Here is a 25,572-nt window from a genome sequence, read left to right as displayed (position 1 = left end):
ACTATACCATTAAAACTTAGCCTGGAGATACACTTCAACTTAGTTAAGGAAAGCAGGTGATGGCCATATTTCTCTCTGGTGTGTATGCTGCCAGACATAGTAAACAAGGCATTTGAATAACGCATGAGGCCCTCTGTTCCGCTATTCAACCGACTACCAACAGTCTCTGGAGAAAACCATGTGAGGAAGTCAAGTGAAACTTCAAGGGTTAGGAAGTCTGTGTGCTTGCCCATTGCAGAAAATGTACTATGTTTGCTTGGGTGGATCGGATTCAAAAAAGCATACTGAATACAGTGAGTGCATTGTAACCAACCGCCAGAATGTAGCGCTGTGCTTAGGGCTGTTGCAGTGACCGTATTACCGCCACACCAGCGGTCACGAGTCATGGTCAGCAGTTCATTTGCACGTGACCGTTTAGTCACAGTAACTTGGCTTCTCCATGCTCTGATGCTGCTGATGGTCATTAGTAGTCTACCAAACTTGCTAACTGCCTGGTACTCAGCACTCTATTGTCCCTCTAATCACTCTGACATCAATGCAAATGTGATCGAAAACACTTCGAGAGCCCAGGAACTCATGTTGCGGAACATTTCTATATGCTATGCAACTGTGTGATAAAACAGAGATTTAATGTCCTCTATTTAAAAAGTTAAAAAGAGGAGGATCCCATCAGCCTTCTATAGGCTAGGTCTACTCTATTTATTTATGAACTTTCTAATATTAAGCACATTGCTTCTCTTTACAACAGCAGTACAGCCTACCTGGCTGGCGTGAAAAGGAACCATGGGAAAAGCATCCTCCATTAGCTATTTAAGTGCATAGATGACGTTGTTGTTTTTCTTCCATGCCTCTGTTCCGAGACCGGTGCATAATAATGGTCCATTCTAAATCAAACTAATATTACACATAAAGTACCAGTCAAAAGTTTGGACACACCTACTCATTTCAGGGTTTTTCTTTATTTTTTACTATTTTCTACTTTGTAGAATAATAGTGAAGACATCAAAACTATGAAATAACACATGGAACCATGTAGTAACCAAACAAGTGTTAAATAAATCAAAATAATTGTATATTGGAGATTCTTCAAAGTAGCCACCCTTTGCCTTGATGACAGCTTTGCACACTCTTGGCATTCTCTCAACCAGCTTCACCTGGAATGCTTTTCCAACAGTCTTGAAGGAGTTCCCACATATGTTGAGCATTTGTTGGCTGCTTTTCCTTCACTCTGTGGTCCAACTCATCCCAAACCATCTCAGTTGGGTTGAGGTTGGGTGATTGTGGAGGCCAGGTCATCTGATGCAGCACTCCATCACTCTCCTTCTTGGTCAATGACCCAACACATCTTCAGGCTGAGTACCACTTTCATGGTACTGGTTACCCTGAGTTGAAGTCAGAGTTGACCAAAGTTACCTCGCTAACTCCTCAAACCTGATTTATAGTGTAGGGCTTAGATCTTCAATATTTGAGGTTTTAATATTGCGTAGTACATATTCGGTAGTCAGATTCTGATATATGCAATGGCTTGGGACTGTTATGGTGAGTGCTGCCTCATTATCTATGATGATTCAAACTCCCTTTAGACAGTTCTGCAAGCATCATAATGTCAAAATGCATTAATTACTCACCAAATATGGAGTTTCACTGAGCAACTATCTTCATTTGCTCCCGTTAAGGCCGGTATGTACTTCCGAAAAAATTACTCTCCGGCAAGCCAATGTACTGTCCATGACAGTAATGAGTAATTTCTTCTGGGTTTTATTTGTTTGTTTTATTTTATGCTGTGTTATAAATGCTTGTACATTTTAATTTATAACGTTTTTGGAAGTACATACCGGCTGTAACGGGAGTAATTGAAGATAGTTGCTCAGCGATAGCTGGAGCAGTGAGCTGGAGCAGTGAGCTGGAGCAGTGAGCTGGAGCAGTGCACTGGAGCAGTGAGCAGTGAAGAGACTATGAATTGGGATTGGTTATTTACACTGTATTTAAACAGTGTTTGGACTTATCCACTCTTCACCTATCACTTGTCAGCTGTCCTTCAGTACTTTCTCACTGCAGAGAAGCGGGTGGATATATTTGCATTCTCTCCTGAGGACAACTCCCCTGATATGTAATGTATCTATGACAATGAAAAGGGATTGAAGAGGATCCTGATTGCTTTTAGTGGAATGAGGGAGAGGGGAAATGGCCCTGGCAGCATTCATAACATCTCTGCGAGCAGAATCTGCCAGATAAGTGCTGTTTACGTTTTGTTTTGAGACAAATTACCATTATCTGTCTGTGTTGTCATTTCATCTGAGGCCGTAAAAGGCGTGTCCTTCATAAATACATTTAAAAAAAAATGAACCTGAAACTAGATGAGCAGGTAATTTAATTTCATAGTAACACTAAATCCCATTACTGTGTTTCTGCATGACAAAATATAATCAGAATGTCCGTAGTCCCTACATGACAACTATCTCTCTGAAATGCCCATCCTTATGTCATAATTTTCTGTCTCAGTCGCCCACTTTCTCCTCAATGTCTGTTGTTTGACAGTCATTGACCTTTACAGTGACCGTATATGGCATATATTTAATGATATTTGCATCCTCCTCCTCTCCCTTTTTTGGTTAAAGGTGAAGGAGGAAATGCTGCCATGACTATGTTCCCATTTCTATCAGTTTGGTGTGCAGAAAGAATGTCACAGGATCCAACAAAATATTAGGTCATTGGACAAATCACTGCACATGTACAGATGTAGGATATTCATTTGAGTCAGTCTGCTACTACAGGAAAATAATCTTGCAGCAACAGGAAATGTGGATTATAAGTAATGGACATTTGAAACATTTTTCAAAAGTGAAAATCAAGTCTGAAATTTCTAAGTGGAAAGTTGTCCTGGAAAGTTCTCCTGCAACAAGGTGATCAAATTAAGATCCACCACCTGTAATAGGCAAATGTGTTGATAAATGGAGAAGATGAGCCCTTCCCTACTCTGTCATCAAGGTCCTTCTATCTTTATATGGACACAAGTAGACTAAGAAAACTATCCTATATAAGCATTGATAGACAGGCAGGTGAATTATTTTTTTTGCTGGCTAGTTGGTATTCTGGTGAGCACTCTGCTGTTAATTAGCTCCAGTCTGCCCCTGCAGCTCTGTCACTCATCATGTGTGTGTGTCCTCTGTGTGTGTATATGTCTTTCACCAGGGTTGCTGTATATCGGCTTCAGTGCCTGCATGTTTGGCCTGTACAGCTTCATGCCCGTGGTCATTAGAAGGACCAGCGCCACGTCGGTCAATCTCTCTCTGCTGACCGCTGACCTCTACAGCCTGTTCTGCGGCCTCTTTCTGTTCCAGTACAAGGTGAGTACCACACACACACACCATCCTCCTTAAGCTCTTTCATCTATCATAATGATTCAGATTGTAAGAGATTGTACATCGCTATTACCTCAGACAATCCTATTCCACATATTGCCTTTTAGTTTTTCTGTCTATTATTTGGCGTTTTCTTCCTGCATGCTGCGTGCTAGTGATCGATCGCAGCTTTCACGCTGCCCCGAAAGGCTCTTCAGTTACCTCGGAGCGGAGCAGGCTGTATATCTGCAGGCCACAGACACCATGCGGGCCTTCATCTTCCTCCGTCCCGACTGGGCGGGTGGGCAAGTTAAAGCAGCTAGACCACCAAACACTGCCCAATAGTCATGCCTTACAATAAAGCCCTCTAATCACTTACCCAGATTTGACTCACATAGTGCAAATTACCGCCTGCTGCAAAAGAAAGAAAGAGAGAGATATTCAATTGGATGACTTTATGCCATGTAATCTTGTAACTGCCCATCTGCAAACCTCTGTATTCTCTCTCCCACCCCAGAAAACCTTGACTGTGTTGACTCTAATTGACGAGGGCATTTGGGCATTGCTAATATTTTACTGGTATGTCTTAGTCACCCCTGTCTTTGTTACCTTTTAAAATGCAGCTTTTTCAAAGTGAACCATGGCTTATAATGCCATCGACAATGGCTGGCAGATTGCAGTCAACAACGCTGGAAGATCACACTTTATTTTAAGGTTACTACTGTATATGTCCATGTTAGGTCTGTAAGTAACCTGGAAGGGAGTCAGATACCACCATGAATAAGGTCCTTTCTTCAAAGGAAACCCACCACTGCTTTTATATTCTACTGTGCTCCTTCGGGTGGAAATCCCCTGAATACATACAGTACAATGAGCATGGCGGGGTGTGAGACAGCCTCCTTCAGCCCAGAAATGCCATTAAGCCCTGGGGTCTGTGTCACGGTATCCAGCCTGCCCTGTGATTGGAGAATGTGAAGTGGAGCGCAGGGTCTATAGTAGCTAGCACTCTCAGCAGCTCAAGGCTGTTCCCTCTCCGCTGTTTTAATCAGGCCCTTGTGCTGTCATTAAGGGGCCTCGTTTCCATCCTCCCCACAATCACTTTGCCCCAATCACACTCAAGAGATGCTGTCTGCTGATCGGGTGGCCAACTCACACAGTTGGACATGACCAGGGTAGCTCTGAGATGAGCAGATGACATTGGTAAAGGTTCTTGTATCATCACTCTGATGGGGTAAGACGAGGGAGTCAACCTTGCAATATTTATCTATGAAATCACAGGGCAGAGAGAGGCTTTTGTTTTGTTCTAGCAATTTATTGGGAAAGATGTGATAAAACAGGTATTGTGGGCTATTGTCTAATGTAGGTTACCAATCCAAGAGGAGAACGGAGTATTCAATGGAACGTTCTGTGGTGTACTTGGCTAAATCATTCACTCCGATCATTTTAATTGTACGACTGGAGTTTAAACCTGTAGTCTGTTCTGTTATGAGTTCCTTTGTGTTAACTCGCCCCCATGCCGGATTCTATGGGGTATTACTGACCCTGAGAATAATTAATTATATTCTTGTCCATGTTTTGGGTAAAACAGCTTCATTGTGCCGTGCTCAGAAAGGCTGGAGAGATTATTACTAAATGCTACGAGTGGTAGCAGAATTCAGGAAGTATCCATTATGGTCTGTACATGAAATGAACGCTTAAACCATTCCTAGTATGATTAGGCCTTCTCTCTACCTGGTCGTATATGTTATGTTGGGCCAGCAGCAGACAGTGCAGTGGAGAAGTTTAAGCAGTCCACACACCCATTGTACTTTATCTTTGTGGCGACATGCAGCGTGAGAGAAGATACACAGTATTTTATTCAAATCTCTCCCTCTCCTTTTCTGTCTCACACCACCTCTCTGTCTCTATTTTTATCTCTCCCCCCTGTAAGCTTCCCCATGTTGGTCCTGCGTTGACAAATAGCCATGTCTACTGCAGACCACCACCCCAATCAGCCCATTGTGATCCCTCTCTATAATCCATGTTTCCCTACCCACTGTGCATGGATGACTTCTTCTGCACCTGTAATCCATTGCATTTCAGAGAGAAAAATTAGCAATTTTATAACGCTATTCTACACATTTTGTCATAAGGCAGAGAGAAAATGTGGCAGTTTTATAGCTAAATTCATGCTATTCTACACATTGGGCTATTGCTTATAACGTGTTAATATGCTATTTGGGGGCCCCCTGACCTAAAAATATGTTTTTATTTTGGGGGTTTGTGTTCCCCTGGAGGTCATGGACCCCGGGGCACGTGCCATGCGTGCCTGTTCGGGTAATCTGGCCCTGCAGGCAGTTATTGTAGAAAGAAAGAGAAGTGAACTTCAGATTGTCTTGGCCTCTAGATGCATTTTTACAATGTCTGTGCTGCTTTGAAGGCAAGGGCTATTACAGACCAGACAGAACCAATCTACAAAGAATAAGAAAGTGATTGAGTTGTAATTTGGACAATATGTCTGTCCTGGCTGCACTGAAAGAATAAATATCTCAAGGTAGCCAGTCTTTGTAGAGAAGAAAGCATTCCATTCAACACCTGAGACAACTGTACTAACCCAATGTATATGGCCATTATTCAAAGATGAATCATAGCAGTTTTCAGAATTGGATTGAAACACAGATTCATACTCATCTGATGTCCTTATTGTAGCTGCAGTCAGTGAGTCAGTGTAACGAGGTGCGCTGAGAGTCGGGAAGCAAGTTCAGGGAGTGAGTGTTTTAATAAATAAACGCAACATAATACAAAACACGGACAAAGCACAGACATGAAACTGAAACAGAAACAATAGCGCCTGGGGAAGGAACCAAAGGAAGTGACATATATAGGGAAGGTAATCAGGGAAGTGGTGGAGTCCAGGTGAGCCTGACGCGCAGGTGCGCATAACGAAGGTGACAGGTGTGCGCCATAATGAGCAGCGTGGTGACCTAGAGGCCGGAGTGGGAGCACACGTGACAGTCAGCATTAATCAGCCAATCAGAATTATTTTTTTCCCCACAAAGGGGTTTATTACATACAGAAATACTCCTCTGCATCGCCTCAGACGATCCCACAGGTGAAGAAGCCGGATGTGGAGGTTCTGGACTGGCGTGGTTACATGTAGTCTGGTTGTGAGGGCGGTTGGACATACTGACAAATTCTCTCAAATGACGTCGGAGGCAGCTTATAGTAGAGAATTAACATGAAATAATCTGGAAACGGCTCTGATGGACATCCCTGCAGTCACCATGCCAATTGCACAGTCCCTCAACTTGACACCTGTGGCATTATGTTGTGTGACAAAACTGCACATTTTAGTGGCCTTTCATTGTCCCCAGCACATGGAGCGCCTGTGTAATGATCATGCTGTTTAATCAGCTTCTTGATGTGCCACGCATGTCAGGTGGGTGGATTATCTTGGCAAAGGAGACATTCTCACTAACAGCGATGTAAAAATAAATGGTACACAACATTTTATAAAAAATACGCTTTTTGTGCATATGGACAATTTCTGGGATTTTTTATTTCAGCTCATGAAACATGGGTCCAACACACGACACTACATGTCGCATTTATATTTTGTTCAGTGTACATGGGTCTACTGAACTTTTTGTTGAAAAAAAACATGGTTACAGACCCACCAATATTGGTATCCCCTCCTCGTGAAGAAAGGCACGAGCTAATTTATAATACATTGAATATTTTTTTATTAATTTGTGTATCATTCCAACATTGCCTAAAATGATGAATAAGATACGAATGAGAGAGACCTATATAAGCAATTTAACAATTGAGATGTACAAACTATGGCATAATGTAATTGATGAATGGATAAGAGGCAAGCCATAATTTCGATTAAGAAATTAAGCTAAGATAGACAAATATGTACACCAAGACAGTCATGAAGAGGGCACGACAAAGCCTATTCCCCCTCTGGAGACTGAAAAGATTTGGCATGGGTGCTCAGATCCTCAAAAAGTTCTACAGCTGCACCACTGAGAGCGTCCTAACTGGTTGCATCACCGCCTGGTATGGAAACTGCTCGGCCTCCGACCTCAAGGCACTACAGAGGGTAATGCTCACGGCCCAGTACATCACTGGGGCCAAGCTTCCTCCCATCCAGGACCTCTATACTAGGAGGTGTCAGAGGAAGGCCCAAAAAATTGTCAAAGACTCCAGCCACCCTAGTCAGAGACTGTTCTCTCTGCCACCGCACGGCAAGCGGTACCGGAGCACCAAGTCTAGGTCCAAAAGGCTTCTTAACAGCTTCTACCCTCAAGCCATAAGACTGCTGAACAGCTAATCAAATGGCTACCCAGACTATTTGCATCGCTCCCCCATCACCTCGACTAACCGGTGACCCCACACATTGACTCTGTACCAGTAACCCCTGTATATAGCCTTGCTATTGTTATTTTACTGCAGCTCTTTAATTATTTGTTACTTTTATTTTTTTACAGAAGAGTAGGCTAAGTTAGGGGGAGAGGGACCAAATTCTCAGGCTGAGACACACCCTAAGTGTAGTAAGCTACTAACAGCTTACTACACAACATACATTTAGTATTACTTTCTTAGCAACAGTATTCATACAGTTTAATCAGAAAGTATTCAGACCCACATTTTGTTACGTTACAGCCTTATTCTAAAATTGATTGAATTGTTTTTTTTTCTTCATCAATCTACACACAATACACCACAATGACAAAGCAAAAACAATTTTAAAAAACAAATTGCTAACATTTTTGCATTTTTACAAAGAAAAAAATAGAAAGGTTACGTTTACATAAGTATTCAGACCCTTTACTCAGTACTTTGTTGACACACTTTTAGTTGCCATTACAGCCTCGAGTCTTCTTGGGTTTGATGCTACAAGTTTGGTACACATGTATTTGGGGAAATTTTCCCATTCTTCTCTGCAGATCCTCTCAAGCTCTGTCAGGTTGGATGGGGAGCGTCGCTGCACAGCTATTTTCAGGTCTCTCCAGATATGTTTGATCGGGTTCAAGTCCGGGCTCTGGCTGGGTCACTCAAGAACATTCAGAGTCTTGTCTCGAAGACACTCCTGCATTGTCTTGGCTGGTACTTGGGGTCATTGTCCTGTTGGAAGATGAACCTTCACCCCAGTCTGAGGTCCTACCGCGCTCTGGAGCAGGTTTTCATCAAGGATCTCTCTGTACTTTGCTCCGTTCATCTTTCCCTCGGTCCTGACTAGTCTCCCAGTCCCTGCCACTGAAAAACACCCCCACATGCCACCACCATGCTTCACTGTAGGGATGGTGCCAGGTTTCCTCCAGACGTGACGCTTGGCATTCAGGCCAAAGAGTTCAATCTTGGTTTCATCAGACCAGATAATCTGTTTTTTCATGGTGTGAGAGCCTTTACGTGCCTTTTAGCAAACTCCAAGCGGGCTGTCATGGGCCTTTTACTGAGGAGTGGCTTCCGTCTGGCCACTCCACCATAAAGGCCTGATTGGTGGAGTGCTGCAGAGATGGTTGTCCTTCTGGAAGGTTATCCAATCTCCACAGAGGAACTCTGGAGCTCTGTCAACGAGACCATTGGGTTCTTGGTCACCTCCCTGACCAAGGCCCTTCTCTTCTCCCCCGATTGCTCAGTTTGGCCGGACGGCCAGCTCTAGGAAGAGTCTTGATAATTACAAACTTCTTCAATTTAGGAATGATGGAGGCCACTGTGTTCTTGAGGACCTTCAGTGCCTCAGACATTTTTTAGTACCCTTCCCCAGATCTGTCTCGACACAATCCTGTCTCGGAACTCTACCGACAATTCCTTTGACCTCATGGCTTGTTTTTTTTCTCTGAAATACACAGTCAACTGTGGGACCTTATATAGACAGGTGTGTGCAGTTCCAAATCATGTCCAATCAATTGAATTTACCACAGGTGGAGTCCAATCAAGTTGTAGAAACAAGGATGACCAATGGAAACAGGATACACCTGAGCTCACTTTCGAGTCTCAAAGCAAAGGGTCTGAATAGTTTCTCGAAACCTGTTTTCGCTTTGTCATTATGGGGTATTGTGTGTAGATTGAGGAACATTTTTTAATGAATCCGTTTGAGAATAAGTCAGTAATGTAGCAAAATGTGGAAAAAAGTGAAGGGGTCTGAATACTTTCTGAATGCACCGTATCTCCCTGGCATATTACATCATTTATGCAGCAGCATAAAATCCGTTTTGTGGGCCAACTTTGTCATAAATCTTTGTCATCAAGGTCTGGCATTCTCTGGATGTATGGTACTTTCAAGGATTGAAAAGGATTTGCAAGTATATTGTCTAGTTAGCTAACTTGCTAGACTTTGAATGTATGATATTGACATGATCAGTCCAATCAAAGCTACGGTAGATATAACATGATTTGATGTCATTTTATATGTGGCCGATACTTCTAATGTAAATCTATGGCAGCACCCAATGGGGATTGAACTGCCTAGCTCTCCCTGTACATTCTGCGGTGACATAGTGTCCCCATGAGTGACAGAGCACTGAGCAGGTCACGGCGCAACTAGAGAAGATTACCAACGCTTACGCTCTGTATTTTCGCTGGCTGCTCCATCACCACAGAAAGCACTGAGCTAGGCTGAAACACCTGCATTCTGGAACTGCCTTACTCAAGAAAGAGACCATGTTTGTATGCAGCTTTATTAACTTAAGGATTTATTTGCAAATATTTGCAAATTGAAGTAACACGAATGAATGCCAAAATAACATTTTATTTTTTGCTAAACAGGGGGGGCTCAAAACAGTTCTGCACCACTTGCCCTGAATGATGGGGTCGCCACTGCCTAAGAACAACACAAACATTTATTTTCCTCACTAGAACTAATTGCTTTTGAACTCCTAAGGGGAGATGCAGGGAGTTGTGTACTATTATTGACAGTTGCGGCTGAATTAATATTAATAGCATTAAACGGTAAACTAGAGAGCATCAAGAGGGGAGTGGATATTACAAAGATCTCCAATTAGTTTTAGTATTGATGGAATATTCTGAAATAAGATGTTTCACAATGCCTTGGCTGGTATTTTGGCTAAAACCTTTGCAGCATTTAGCTGAGCCACTTTGAATGAATATGCCATATTCTTCTCCTTCCAGATACTAACAACAGCAATACTGTATATCTAAAGGTTGGTTCGTTTATTAGTTTTAAATCGACTGCTAGGAAAGGTGAGGGAACAGGGAAGTTGTTGGCTTTGTACTCAGTCTTAGCTCCCTGACCACTATTACCACAACGCTACTCTTTGCCTCCAACCAGACCAGCATGAGGAATGCATCTTTAATGCCTGTGTTAGCAGTTCACAACACAGTATGTACTTTATGGTACATGTGCTTACAATGTCATTCTCAGTAGCACATTTCAATGTTGAAATGATAGTGGTATCCTGGAATTACTTTTAGAAAAGCTATGTTTGTCCTCAGAACAAATCACATCAATAGTACCAACCCCACACCTTAAATGATCTTTCCTTAGTGATCAGTGATTTGTCTTGGGTTAAAATCATCAATCATGACAAAGTCCTAATACTAAGCATGTGCTGCTAATGATTTGGTTTAACCGGGCTCTGAGCAGCAGGAGCATAAAACCCACATCCTCTACCTCTATCATCAGACAGTCATATTTGATTCCTATTCTCTAAATGGCTCCTGTCCTCACATTTTAAAATCAAATCAAATGTTATTTGTCACATGCTCCAAATACAACAGTGAAATGCTTACTTACAAGCCCTTAAAAGCCCTTTACCAACAATGCAGTTTTAAGAAAAATAGCAAAGAAAATCTAAATAAAGTAACAAATAATTAAAGAGCAGCAGTAAAATAACAATAGTGAGGCTATATACAGGGGTGTACCGGTACAGAGTCAATGTGAGGGGGCCAGAGTCAATGTGAGGGGGTTAGTCAAGGTAATTGAGGTAATATATACATGTGGGTAGAGTTATTAAAGTGACTTATGCATAGATAATAACAGAGTAGCAGCAATGTAAAAGAGGGAAATCCAAGTAGTCTGGGTAGCCATTGACTAGATGTTCAGGAGTCTTATGGCTTGGGTGTAGAAGCTGTTAAGAAGCCTTTTGGACCTAGACTTGGTGCTCTGGTACCGCTTGACGTGCGGTAGCAGAGAGAACAGTCTATGACTAGGGTGGCTGGAATCTTTGACAATTTTTGGCCCCTTCCTCTGACACCACCTGGTACAGAGGTCCTGGATGGCAGGAAGCTTGGCCCCAGTGATGTACTAGACCATACACACTACCCTCTGTAGTGCCTTGCGCTCGGAGGCCAAGCAGTTGCCATACCAGGCAGTGATGCTCTCAATGGTGCAGCTGTAGAACCTTTTGAGGATCTGAGGACCCATTCCAAATCTGTTCAGTTTCCTGACGGGGAATACGTTTTGTTGTGCCTTCTTCACGACTGTCTTGGTGTGCTTGGACCATGTTAGTTTGTTGGTGATGTGGACACCAAGGAACTTGAAGCTCTCAACCTGCTCCACTACAGCCCTGTCGATGAGAATGGGGGCATGCTCGGTCCTCCTTTTCCTGTAGTCCACAATCGTCTCCTTAATCTTGATCACGTTGAGGGAGAGGTTGTTGTCCTGGCACCACATGGCCAGGGTACTATGGTGTTGAACTGTAGTCAATAAATAGCATTCTCACATAAGTGTTCTTTTTGTTCAGGTGTGAAAGGGCAGTGTGGAGTGCAATAAAGATTGCATCATCTGTGGATCTGTTGGGGTGGTATGCAAGTTGGAGTGGGTCTAAGGTTTCTGTGATAATGCTGTTGATGTGAGCCATGACCAGCCTTTCAATGCACTTTATGGCTACAGACGTGAGTGCTACGGGTCGGTAGTCATTTAGGCAGGTTACCTTAATGTTCTTGGGCACAGAGACTATGGTGGTCTGCTTGAAACATGTTGGTACAGACTCAGACAAGGAGAAGTTGTAAAAGGTCAGTGAAGACACTTGCCAGTTGGTCAGCGCATGCTCAGAGTACACGTCCTGGTAATCCATCTGGCCCTGCGGTCTTGTGAATGTTGACCTGTTTAAAGGTCTTACTCACATCGGCTGCAGAGAGCGTGATCACACAGTCGTCCGGAACACCTGGTGTTCTGATGCATGTTTCAGTGTTACTTGCCTCAAAGCGAGCATAGAAGTAATTTAGCTCATTTGGTAGGCTTGTGTCACTAGGCAGCTCTCTGCTGTGCTTCCATTTGTAGTCTGTAATAGTTTGCAATCCCTGCCACATCTGACGAGCGTCTGAGCCGGTGTAGTATGATTCGATCGTAGTCCTGTATTGTCTGTTTGATGGGTCGCCGGTGGGCATAGCAGGATTTCCCGCTCCTTGAAAGCGGCAACTCTACCCTTTAGCTCAGTTGCCTGTAATCCATGGCTTCTGGTTGGGGTATGTACGTACAGTCACTGTCGGGATGAAACCATCGATCCACTTATTGATGAAGCCAGCGACAATGTGGTGTACTCCTCAATGCCATCTGAAGAATCCCGGAACATATTCCAGTTTGTGCTAACAAAAACAGTCCTGTAGCTTAGCATCTGCTTCATCTGACCACTTTTTTTATTGACCGAGTCACTGGTGCTTCCTGCTTTAATTTTTGCTTGTAAGCAGGAATCAGGAGGATAGAATTATGGTCAGATTTGCCAAATGGAGGGTGAGGGAGAGATTTTATACACGTCTCTGTGTGTGGAGTAAAGGTGGTCTTGAGTTTTGTTTTCCCTTTGGTTGCACGTTTAACAATGCTGATATAAATTAGGTAAAACATAATTACGTTTCCCTGCATTAAAGTCCCCGGCCACTGTGGTGGTATGTAGACAGCTACGAAAAATACAGGTGAAAACTCTCTAGGTATATAGTGTGGTCTACAGCTTATCATGAAATACTCTACCTCAGGTGAGCAAAACCTAGAGACTTCCTTAGATATCGTGCACCAGCAGTTGTTTATAAATATACATAGACCCCCACCCCTAGTCTTACCAGAGGCTGCTGTTATATCCTGCCAATGCAGTGTGGAACCCACCAGCTGTATGTTAATCATGTCGTCGTTCAGCCACGACTCGGTGAAGCATAAGATATGACAGTTTATAATGTCCCGTTGGTAGGATATACGTGCATTTAGCTTGTACAAAAAATGCGAAAAAACAAATAAAATAGTATGGTTGGTTAAGAGCTGATGAAACGGCAGCCATCCTCTCCGGCGCCATTATAGCTCATTCAAATGAGCTGTAGCTGATGTAATGTAATGCTATCTCTACCTGCCATGACCACAGTAGGAGGAAACCATGACCTGATAGGAATCTAATCAGAACAGAGCACCTAGCCATAGCACACCATCTGCTTAAAAGAAAATGGCTACATTTTCATTCTCCTCAAAGGTTTTCCTACAGTAGATTAGGAACAGTGGTGGTGAAAGTCTCCTTCTGAGGCGGCTGACATTCTATCACCAGTTTGCAGGGCTCTAGCCGTGGCTCCTGTAGAGAATGTAAATGAGTATGTGGAGATGTCACCACGCTAAGTAGAATGTATTCCTCTCAGTTTCTCAGTTATTGCTTTTTCCTCTCATATATTCTCCCTCGCTGCAATAGCACTTTCTTTGGCCCATTATTCCACATGTTAATAAAAGTCTTCTTGACAGAGCTATCTGCCTAATTTGTTTCCCGTGTTCTACATTGATATTGCTCTCAGGAGTGTTTACTTTAGCAAAACGCTAAATTGAAACACTGCGAGTGAGGTATTGCAACTCTACAATAGGGGCATGTGTATGGGCCTCCAGAGAGAGAGAATACCCGGTTGTCAGGGCAATGATTCATATTTCAGTGAGACGAAATGCGAAGTTTCATTTATGTCCAGTATTCTTTTGTAATCCCTTTATCCCTGTGACTGTGATATCCATGTGACATTCATGTGTTATGTGATGTACAGGTAACTGCCAAAAAATAAAAGGGAACATTGAGTAAAGAATCAAATCAAATGTTAAGATACAGTTGTATTTGTCACATACTTCGTAAACAGGTGTAGACTAACAATGAAATGCTTACTTACGGATCCTTTGTCAATGCGCAGTGAAAGACGATAACAAAAATCAAATAGAAATAGTGATACAAGAAATAAATACACAGTGAATAACGAATAACAATGACGCGTAAAAATAACATGGCAAAATACAGAAAGTACCAGTACTGAGTCGATATGCATGTGTACTAGGTAAATGAGGTAGCTATGTATATACAGTGGGGCAAAATTATTTAGTGTTTAGTCAGCCACCAATTGTGCAAGTTCTCCCACTTAAAAATATGAGAGAGGCCTGTAATTTTCATCATATGTACACTTCAACTATGACAGACAAAATGACGGGAAAAAAATCCAGAAAATCACATTGTAGCATTTTTTATGAATTTATTTGCAAATTATGGTGGAAAATAAGTATTTGGTCACCTACAAACAAGCAAGATTTCTGGCTCTCACAGACCTGTAACTTCTTCTTTAAGAGGCTCCTCTGTCCTCCACTCCATGCAAGATCTCACCCTGTGGGGTCAAAATGATCACAAGAACGGTGAGCAAAAATCCCAGAACCACACGTGGGGACCTAGTGAATGACCTGCAAAGAACTGGGACCAAAGTAACAAAGCCTACCATCAGTAACACACTACGCCGCCAGGGACTCAAATCCTGCAGTGCCAGACGTGTCCCCCTGCTTAAGCCAGTACATGTCCAGGCTCGTCTGAAGTTTGCTAGAGGGCATTTGGATGATCCAGAAGATTGGGAGAATGTCATATGGTCAGATGAAACCAAAATATAACTTTTTGGTAAAAACTCAACTCGTCGTGTTTGGAGGACAGAGAATGCTGAGTTGCATCCAAAGAACACCATACCTACTGTGAAGCATGGGGGTGGAAACATCATGCTTTGGGGCTGTTTTTCTGCAAATGGACCAGGACGACTGATCCGTGTAAAGGAAAGAATGAATGGGGCCATGTATCGTGAGATTTTGAGTGAAAACCTCCTTCCATCAGCAAGGGCATTGAAGATGAAACGTGGCTGGGTCTTTCAGCATGACAATGATCCCAAACACACCGCCTGGGCAACGAAGGAGTGGCTTCGTAAGAAGCATTTCAAGGTCCTGGAGTGGCCTAGCCAGTCTCCAGATCAGATCTCAACCCCATAGAAAATCTTTGGAGGGAGTTGAAAGTCCGTGTTGCCCAGCAACAGCCCCAAAACATTGCTCTAGAGGAGATCTGCATGGAGGAATGGGCCAAAATACCAGCAACAGTGTGTGAAAACCTTGTGAAGACTTACAGAAAACGTTTGACCTCTGTCATTGCCAACAAAGGGTATATAACAAAGTATTGAGATAAACTTTTGTTATTGACCAAATACTTATTTTCCACCATAATTTGCAAATAAATTCATAAAAATCCTACAATGTGATTTTCTGGATTTTTTTCCTAATTTTTTCATCATAGTTGAAGTGTACCTATGATGAAAATGACAGGCCTCTCTCATCTTTTAAGTGGGAGAACTTGCACAATTGGTGGCTGACTAAATACTTTTTGCCCCACTATATACTGTAGGTAGGATTAAAGTGACTAGGCAACAAGATATATAATAGACCGTAGCAGGAGCGGGTAGCCATTTGATTAGCTATTTAGCAGTCTTGTTGTGCAGTCTTCTGGCTTGGGTGTAGAAGCTGTTCAGGGTCCGCTGGTTCCAGACTTTGTGCAATGGTACTGCTTGCTGTGCAGTAGCAGAGAGAACAGTCTATGATTTAGGTGGCTGGAGTCTTTGAAAAATGCCTTGCAGTTGCCGTATTGAGCGGTGATGCAAATCAAATCAAATCAAATTTTATTTGTCACATACACATGGTTAGCAGATGTTAATGCGAGTGTAGCGAAATGCTTGTGCTTCTAGTTCCGACAATGCAGTAATAACGAACAAGTAATCTAACTAACAATTCCAAAAAAACTACTGTCTTATAACACAGTGTAAGGGGATAAAGAATATGTACATAAGGATATATGAATGAGTGATGGTACAGAGCAGCATAGGCAAGATACAGTAGATGATATCGAGTACAGTATATACATATGAGATAAGTATGTAAACCAAGTGGCATAGTTAAAGTGGCTAGTGATACATGTATTACATAAGGATGCAGTCGATGATATAGAGTACAGTATCAACGTATGCATATGAGATGAATAATGTAGGGTAAGTAACATTATATAAGGTAGCATTGTTTAAAGTGGCTAGTGATATATTTACATCATTTCCCATCAATTCCCATGATTAAAGTGGCTGGAGTAGAGTCAGTGTCATTGACAGTGTGTTGGCAGTAGCCACTCAATGTTAGTGGTGGCTGTTTAACAGTCTGATGGCCTTGAGATAGAAGCTGTTTTTCAGTCTCTCGGTCCCAGCTTTGATGCACCTGTACTGACCTCGCCTTCTGGATGACAGCGGGGTGAACAGGCAGTGGCTCGGGTGGTTGATGTCCTTGATGATCTTTATGGCCTTCCTGTAGCATCGGGTGGTGTAGGTGTCCTGGAGGGCAGGTAGTTTGCCCCCGGTGATGCGTTGTGCAGACCTCACTACCCTCTGGAGAGCCTTACGGTTGAGGGCGGTGCAGTTGCCATACCAGGCGGTGATACAGCCCGCCAGGATGCTCTCGATTGTGCATCTGTAGAAGTTTGTGAGTGCTTTTGGTGACAAGCCGAATTTCTTCAGCCTCCTGAGGTTGAAGAGGTGCTGCTGCGCCTTCCTCACGATGCTGTCTGTGTGAGTGGACCAATTCAGTTTGTCTGTGATGTGTATGCCGAGGAACTTAAAACTTGCTACCCTCTCCACTACTGTTCCATCGATGTGGATGGGGGTGTTCCCTCTGCTGTTTCCTGAAGTCCACAATCATCTCCTTAGTTTTGTTGACGTTGAGTGTGAGGTTATTTTCCTGACACCACACTCCGAGGGCCCTCACCTCCTCCCTGTAGGCCGTCTCGTCGTTGTTGGTAATCAAGCCTACCACTGTTGTGTCGTCCGCAAACTTGATGATTGAGTTGGAGGCGTGCATGGCCACGCAGTCGTGGGTGAACAGGGAGTACAGGAGAGGGCTCAGAACGCACCCTTGTGGGGCCCCAGTGTTGAGGATCAGCGGGGAGGAGATGTTGTTGCCTACCCTCACCACCTGGGGGCGGCCCGTCAGGAAGTCCAGTACCCAGTTGCACAGGGCGGGGTCGAGACCCAGGGTCTCGAGCTTGATGACGAGCTTGGAGGGTACTATGGTGTTGAATGCCGAGCTGTAGTCGATGAACAGCATTCTCACATAGGTATTCCTCTTGTCCAGATGGGTTAGGGCAGTGTGCAGTGTGGTTGAGATTGCATCGTCTGTGGACCTATTTGGGCGGTAAGCAAATTGGAGTGGGTCAAGGGTGTCAGGTAGGGTGGAGGTGATGTGGTCCTTGACTAGTCTCTCAAAGCACTTCATGATGACGGATGTGAGTGCTACGGGCGGTAGTCGTTTAGCTCAGTTACCTTAGCTTTCTTGGGAACAGGAACAATGGTGGCCCTCTTGAAGCATGTGGGAACAGCAGACTGGTATAGGGATTGATTGAATATGTCCGTAAACACACCGGCCAGCTGGTCTACGCATGCTCTGAGGGCGCGGCTGGGGATGCCGTCTGGGCCTGCAGCCTTGCGAGGGTTAACACGTTTAAATGTCTTACTCACTTCGGCTGCAGTGAAGGAGAGACCACATGTTTCCGTTGCAGGCCGTGTCAGTGGCACTGTATTGTCCTCAAAGCGGGCAAAAAGTTATTTAGTCTGCCTGGGAGCAAGACATCCTGGTCCGTGACTGGGCTGGGTTTCTTCCTGTAGTCCGTGATTGACTGTAGACCCTGCCACATGCCTCTTGTGTCTGAGCCGTTGAATTGAGATTCTACTTTGTCTCTGTACTGGCGCTTAGCTTGTTTGATAGCCTTGCGGAGGGAATAGCTGCACTGTTTGTATTCAGTCATGTTACCAGACACCTTGCCCTGATTAAAAGCAGTGGTTCGTGCCTTCAGTTTCACACGAATGCTGCCATCAATCCACGGTTTCTGGTTAGGGAATGTTTTAATCGTTGCTATGGGAACGACATCTTCAACGCACGTTCTAATGAACTCGCACACCGTATCAGCGTATTCGTCAATGTTGTTGTCTGACGCAATACGAAACATCTCCCAGTCCACGTGATGGAAGCAGTCTTGGAGTGTGGAGTCAGCTTGGTCGGACCAGCGTTGGACAGACCTCAGCGTGGGAGCTTCTTGTTTTAGTTTCTGTCTGTAGGCAGGGATCAACAAAATGGAGTCGTGGTCAGCTTTTCCGAAAGGGGGCGGGGCAGGGCCTTATATGCGTCGCGGAAGTTAGAGTAACAATGATCCAGGGTCTTTCCACCCCTGGTTGCGCAATCGATATGCTGATAAAATTTAGGGAGTCTTGTTTTCAGATTAGCCTTGTTAAAATCCCCAGCTACAATGAATGCAGCCTCCGGATAAATCGTTTCCAGTTTGCAGAGAGTTAAATAAAGTTCGTTCAGAGCCATCGATGTGTCTGCTTGGGGGGATATATACGGCTGTGATTATAATCGAAGAGAATTCTCTTGGTAGATAATGCGGTCTACATTTGATTGTGAGGAATTCTAAATCAGGTGAACAGAAGGATTTGAGTTCCTGTATGTTTCTTTCATCACACCATGTCACGTTGGCCATAAGGCATACGCCCCCGCCCGTCTTCTTACCAGAAAGATGTTTGTTTCTGTCGGCGCGATGCAGCCATTCAAGATGCTCTCAATGGTGCAGCTGTAGAACTTGTTGCGGATCTGAGGGCCCATGACAAATCTTTTCAGCCTCCTGAGGGGGAAGAGGCACAGTCATGCCCTCTTCACAACTGTGTGTGTGGACCATGGTAGTTCCTTAGTGATGTGGACACCGAGGAACTTGAAGCTCTCGACCCGCTCCACTACAGCCCCGTCGATGTGGATGGTGGTATGCTAGTAAATGTTCGTAAATGAGGAATACAAAGTACTGTAAGCAGTTGTGGTTCTGGAGTTAATTAATCAATTCACATCCTCATCATGCTTAGGGTCATGTATAAAATTCCCAGTTGCCCATTATTTTAGCTACCATGGCTAGAAGAAGAGATCTCAGTGACTTTGAAAGATACTGTAGGTCTCAAAGGAGCATAGGGGGTTTAAAGGTGTGTGTGTGTGTCTTAGTCACCAGATCTCAACCCAATTGAAAACATATGGGAGATTCTGGAGTGATGCCTGAGACGGCGTTTTCCACCCTCAACAAAACACCAAATTATGGAATTTCTCGTGGAAGAATGGTGTCACATCCCTACAATAGAGTTCCTAACACTTGTAGAATCTATGCCAAGGCACATTGATGCTGTTCTGGAGGCTCGTGGTGGCCCAATGCCCTATTAAGACAGTTTATGTTGGTGTTACCTGCAGGTATGTTGTGTTGTTTCTGTAAAAGCGTGGTCAAAATTCAAGCTCTATTCTTGATATGTTCTCTGTGTAGTCCTGTTAGTGTGCCGAGACAGAAACGGTTTTGTTCCTTGATTGACTGTACTTTGACTATCTTTTCTAGTTGTTTTATTTTCTGGTCACCGGACCGATTGCTCCGTATTGCTGCAGCAAAAGGCTTAATAAAACCTGCATGGGCTTTACTAATTAATACACATAGAGGGCTCCCTCACTCGCCCTGATTCTCTCTCTCTTCTCTCCCTGCTTATCTCTCGCCTCTCTCCCTGCTTCTCTCTCCTCTCCCTGCTCCTCTCACTCCTTCTCTCGCTCCACTCTCCCTGCTTGTCTCTCTCGCTCCTCTCTCCCTGCTTGTCTCTCTCGCTCCTCTCTCCCTGCTTGTCTCTCTCGCTCCTCTCTCCCTGCTTGTCTCTCTCGCTCCTCTCTCCCTGCTTGTCTCTCTCGCTCCTCTCTCCCTGCTTGTCTCTCTCGCTCCTCTCTCCCTGCTTGTCTCTCTCGCTCCTCTCTCCCTGCTTGTCTCTCTCGCTCCTCTCTCCCTGCTTGTCTCTCTCGCTCCTCTCTCTCGCTCCTCTCTCCCTGCTTGTCTCTCTCGCTCCTCTCTCCCTGCTTGTCTCTCTCGCTCCTCTCTCCCTGCTTGTCTCTCTCGCTCCTCTCTCCCTGCTTGTCTCTCTCGCTCCTCTCTCCCTGCTTGTCTCTCTCGCTCCTCTCTCCCTGCTTGTCTCTCTCGCTCCTCTCTCCCTGCTTGTCTCTCTTGCTCCTCTCTCCCTGCTTGTCTCTCTCGCTCCTCTCTCCCTGCTTGTCTCGCTCTCACACCTCTCTCCCTCCCTCCCTCCCTCACTATTTCTTTCTCTGCATCTCTTTCCATCTCTCTCTCTCTCTCTCTGCATGGCCTGCCTCTGCTACAGCTAGGACATTGTCAGATAGACAGTCACAGAGACACAGTCTCAGGGGGTGTCCACCTGTAGCTCAGCCCACCAATAAGGGGATCAGAAATAATTAACATCCCATAACACCATGTCTCCCTGCTCCGTCTTACAACATCCCTGCCGTCCCACATCCCTGATGGCAGCTAGCTTCAGAACCCAGCGACATGTGTAATTTGGTAACGGTGTGGTAATCGTGTTAACCCAGGGGAGGAGATGCCACCCACTGCACGCTGCCCAGCGACAGGGGACCGACATGGGCATCATGAACAACTAGTGCCTTACCTTTAGATGTTAGCAGATTCTTCTTATGATTTTAAACAAATAATGTTTACAGCTGGGAAGCTTTAGATTTGGGATGTTGCGTCATACTATTGTTTATTATTGCACTGCAGCAATCTTACAGTAGCTCTAACTTTAATCTCTAATCAGGGATTTAGACCTTGGAAACAGGCCAATAGAATCATTGGTCAATCATTACATTAGAGGTTACAATACATTACCAGTAATCAATCAATTAACTTCCAAGGAAAAAGTAAAGAGAACCAGCTGTACTGTGGTGCAATCTTCAAGACTAGTATTTGAGTACCCTTGCAACAGTCCACAGAGTGAGTGGCATATAATCAAGGAGACTACTACAGTAGACCATGTCTCATTATAATACCTCAAAACATTGCCCGTTCAAAGTTACAATACACCAATCAGAACACACCGTCAGGGGCCTTTTTTGAGCTTGTGTCACTAATTCTGTCTAATTTTCATTGGAACACTGACCTGATGTGTCGTGTTGTCATACTGATATGTGTGAATAGAACGTATGAATCACACAAGGCTCCATTGACATGCAGACTGAGTAATGTAACATTCTCATTGGAGCCTTGGGCCTTTACATTCTTAGATGTACTGTGTGCATTTGGCCTATTTTCCTATTTGCTGTGTCAACACACGACTGGTTGGTACTTGAGTGACACTTTCCGTCTCTCACAAGTTCTAGGGTCAATACCCATGTTTGTCTGTAAATCCATGTCTGTCAAGCCATGTTTGTAGCATCTTGCTTGGTTTTGTATGGATCATAACAGGGATTATTCCAGAATATCTGTTTTACTCGCATACTTAGCGCAGAAAAAACATTTGTTTATTTACCCCATCAATCCTGTCTAGGAAGATATTTTTACCGTGTATCTCTCAAAAAAAATGGCTGTTTCGAAATATGGTCGTTTGTCCTCATTCAATCAACTCAATCACAAGATGGTATTACCTCGTACCCCTGCACATTGACTGGGTACTGGTACTCCTTGTATATAGCCTCCTTATTATTATTGTGTTACTATTTCCTTTTTTCCCCTTTTGCTAATTGTTTTTATTTTATTTTTTTAGAACTTTTTAACTCTGAATTGTTGGGAAAGGTCTCGTAAGTAAGCGTTTCACTGTAGAGTCTACACCTGTTGTATTCGGCGCATGTGACCAATACAATTGGATTTGGATTATCACCCTGTCTTTCGGGATTCTAGTTTTTACTTGTCACATGATAGGTTCCCGCTTTGCCAAGGATGTGACGTCAGTGTGACTCATAATAGATGTTCACTAAAAATAGAAAGACAAATGTAGACATTCTGTTCTAAAAATGCTCATTACCTCGTGCATTTCATTACTTTCCTATTTCCTAACTTCAGTTTCTAGACATAGTCATCACTATGCAAACTCACTGCTTCAACTTGATGCATTTTCTAGAATTGTGCCATGAGTAGCCCACAAGGCAGCCTCTTGGAATCTCTGCTTGGTCTGGTATTACAATGCCCTCTGTGTTACATCTCATCAGACATAGATTTTTCACTATTTCTTAGTTTACGGAGAGTGTTTGTGTGTCTGTTCCAGTTTTCAGGGCTCTACCTCCTGTCCTTCGTCATCATCATCCTGGGTCTGGTGTTCTACACCTCCTCCTCCACCTATGTGGCACAGGACCCGCGCGTCTACAAGCATTTCCGCAACGCCGGCCACCCCATCACGGACACGCCCACTCTGGGGCCCCTGGAACCCTCGGTGACCTATACCAGCTTAAGGCAGGAGATAGAGGAGGAGCCTCGCATCAGGGTGGCCTGAGAGGGTGGGGCCTAATCATCCACTGCCCCACCTCCCCAGATTCTGTACAGAGAGAAGGATCACTGAATGATAAAAAAAATGATCGAAAACATGTAGCAAACACGCAAAAGTACACTGTGATCGCAAACTGTGAATAGATAGCAGTGGCTATTTCTGATTTTGAAGATTTGTTTAATGTATAGAAATATACTGTTATCCCATCACGTTCCCTCGTACTGTACATTTGACATGTTTAGAAGGTTTTGTGCTTAAGACTTGTGTAAATGCTCAATTGTGACTGTTTCCTTTTTTACATGAGCACAAAATGTTATTGCATTTTAAGCTTTGAGTTTGCGCTGTGGGTTATTTCAGTGTTTAATTGTTCCTTCAAATCGATCTCTTTTTGTAAAACTACCCCATTAAAGTATCATGTCCAGAGGTACGATAAAGTAATATACAGACTTAACATGAGTCAGTGCCTTACTATGTATTACTGTTGTGTGTTAGAGCTGCACATTATAAATGGCCCCTTCCCTGTCCAGCACTGTCTGAGGACATTGGATACTGATGCAGCCCCTACAGTTATATTCATTTATAAACTGGGTGGTTCGAGCCCTGAATGCTGATTGGCTGACAGCCGTGATATATCAGACCATATACCATGGGTATGACAAAACTCTTATTTTTACTGCTCTAATTATGTTAGTAACCAGTTTATAATTTGTAATAAGGCATCTCGGGGGTTTGTGGTATATGGCCAATATACCACGGCTAAGGGCTGTATCCAGGCACTCCACGTTGTGTCGTGCTTAAGAACAGTCCTTAGCCGTAGTGTATTGGCCATATACCATACCTCCTTGTGCCTTATTGCATAGGGTGGCGCACAATTAGCCCAGCGTTGTCCGGGTTAGGGTTTGGCTGGGGTAGGCCGTCATTGTAAATAAGACCTTGTTCTTAACTGACTTGCCTAGTTAAAAAATATATATAAATAAAATTGCTTAAATAAACTATACTTAAAACACTGTGGATTGCTTCTCTGCAGTACATTTAGTCTGACCTTACAACTACTTACCCACAGATATGACAACTTTCCATGTTGGAACCATTATCTCTTGAGGCAAATGGGTATAAAGACAAATATATCAGGATTGTTAATGGAGTGAAGTGATTATTGTACATTTGGTTCATTGTTCATATGTACTGTACACTGAACTCTAGTTGATAGAAAAATAAGAACTGATTGTAAAAATGTGATGATTACAATGCACTTGTCATTCCAGAATTGTGCTGTTCTCTTTAATTGATTGTCCAGCTGTTGGACTGCATTTTAAGTGTGTTGCTTTTTTATTCCCTGCTGGATTTTATCCAAAGCACATTAATCAAATGATTTGGAACAGATTTCTTTCAAATTATTATTATTCCCTGTTTTTTGTATTATATTTGATTTATTTTGGTCTATTGGAGCACTTGCTGTCAGAAACGTTACCTAAAATAAATTATCTTTGTCTGAAACGCTGAGAATTCGGTTTTAAGAAAAATCACACCACTCAAAACATGTTCCCAGGAGCATTATTCAAAGTATTTTCAAAGCAAATTGGGGTTTCGGTGAAGATTCGCGCAAAGAAACACAGAAACATGAGCACTATTTGCAACTGAATATTGTTGAGTGAATGGTTGGGCATATACAGATAACATCATCCACAATTCATGATGGAGCTCATCACTGTGCAGGTCCACAACTAAAACAGCAGAAGAGCAGGTCATGTTGTAACAGTCAACTGTTCATTTAGTTGTTCATTTTTATTATATTCTGGAATACAGTATGTAGAACATTGTAACATTCATTTTGGCAGTCTGAGCAAATGCGCCTTGGTCATAGGGACTTCAGATTGCAATATTTATTTATATACAGTACCAGTCAAAAGTTTGGACACCTACTCATTCAAGGGTTTTTCTTTATTTTTACTATTTTCTACATTGGAGAATAATAGTGAAGGCATCACAACTATGAAATAACACATGGAATCATGTAGTAAAAAACAAGTGTTAAATCAAAATATATTTTAGATTTTAGATTCTTCAAAGTAGCCGCCCTTTGCCTTGATGACAGCTTTGCACACACTTGGCATTCTCTCAACTAGCTTCATGAGGAAGGAGTTCCCACATATCAGCACTTGTTAGAGAACTTGTTGGCTGCTTTTCCTTCACTCTGCGGTCCAACTCATCCCAAGCCAATTGGGTTGAGGTCAGGTGATTGTGGAGGCAATCTGATGCAGCACTCCATCACTATCCTTGGTAAAATAGCCTTTACACATCCTGGAGGTGTGTTTTGGTTCATTGTCCTTTTGAAAAACAAATGATAGTCTCACTAAGCGCAAACCAGATGGGATGGCGTATCGCTGCGGAATGCTGTGGTAGCCAAGTTGCTAAGTGTGCCTTGAATTCTAATTAAATCACTGACAGTTTCACCAGCAAAGCACCCCCACACGATCACACCTCCTCCTCCATGCTTCACAATGGGAACCCCAGATGCGGAGATCACCCATTCACCTACTCTGCATCTCACAAAGACACGCTGGTTGGAACCAGATTTCCACAGGTTTAATGTCCATTTCTTGTGTTTAATGGACCAAGCAAGCCTCTTCTTCTAATTGGTGTCCTTTAGTAGTGGTTTCTTTGCAGAAAT

General features: G+C 43.4%; 1 protein-coding gene across 1 annotated transcript in view; it reads left to right on the top strand.

Annotated features, from left to right (window-relative positions):
* Positions 1-23,573, top strand: part of LOC112250150 (solute carrier family 35 member F1-like) — a 132,611-nt gene extending 109,038 nt beyond the window's left edge. The window contains exons 7-8 of the mRNA XM_024420049.2: positions 3,193-3,347; positions 22,683-23,573. Coding sequence (XP_024275817.1) covers positions 3,193-3,347; positions 22,683-22,907 — 380 coding nt within the window. The 3' untranslated portion in view covers positions 22,908-23,573. The remainder of the gene's footprint in view (positions 1-3,192; positions 3,348-22,682) is intronic.
* The last annotated feature ends 1,999 nt before the right edge of the window (positions 23,574-25,572 follow it).

This window comes from Oncorhynchus tshawytscha, linkage group LG05 (genome assembly GCF_018296145.1).
Source record: "Oncorhynchus tshawytscha isolate Ot180627B linkage group LG05, Otsh_v2.0, whole genome shotgun sequence".
Classification (NCBI taxonomy): Eukaryota; Metazoa; Chordata; class Actinopteri; order Salmoniformes; family Salmonidae; genus Oncorhynchus; species Oncorhynchus tshawytscha.
This window is presented reverse-complemented; position numbering and strand designations above follow the sequence as displayed.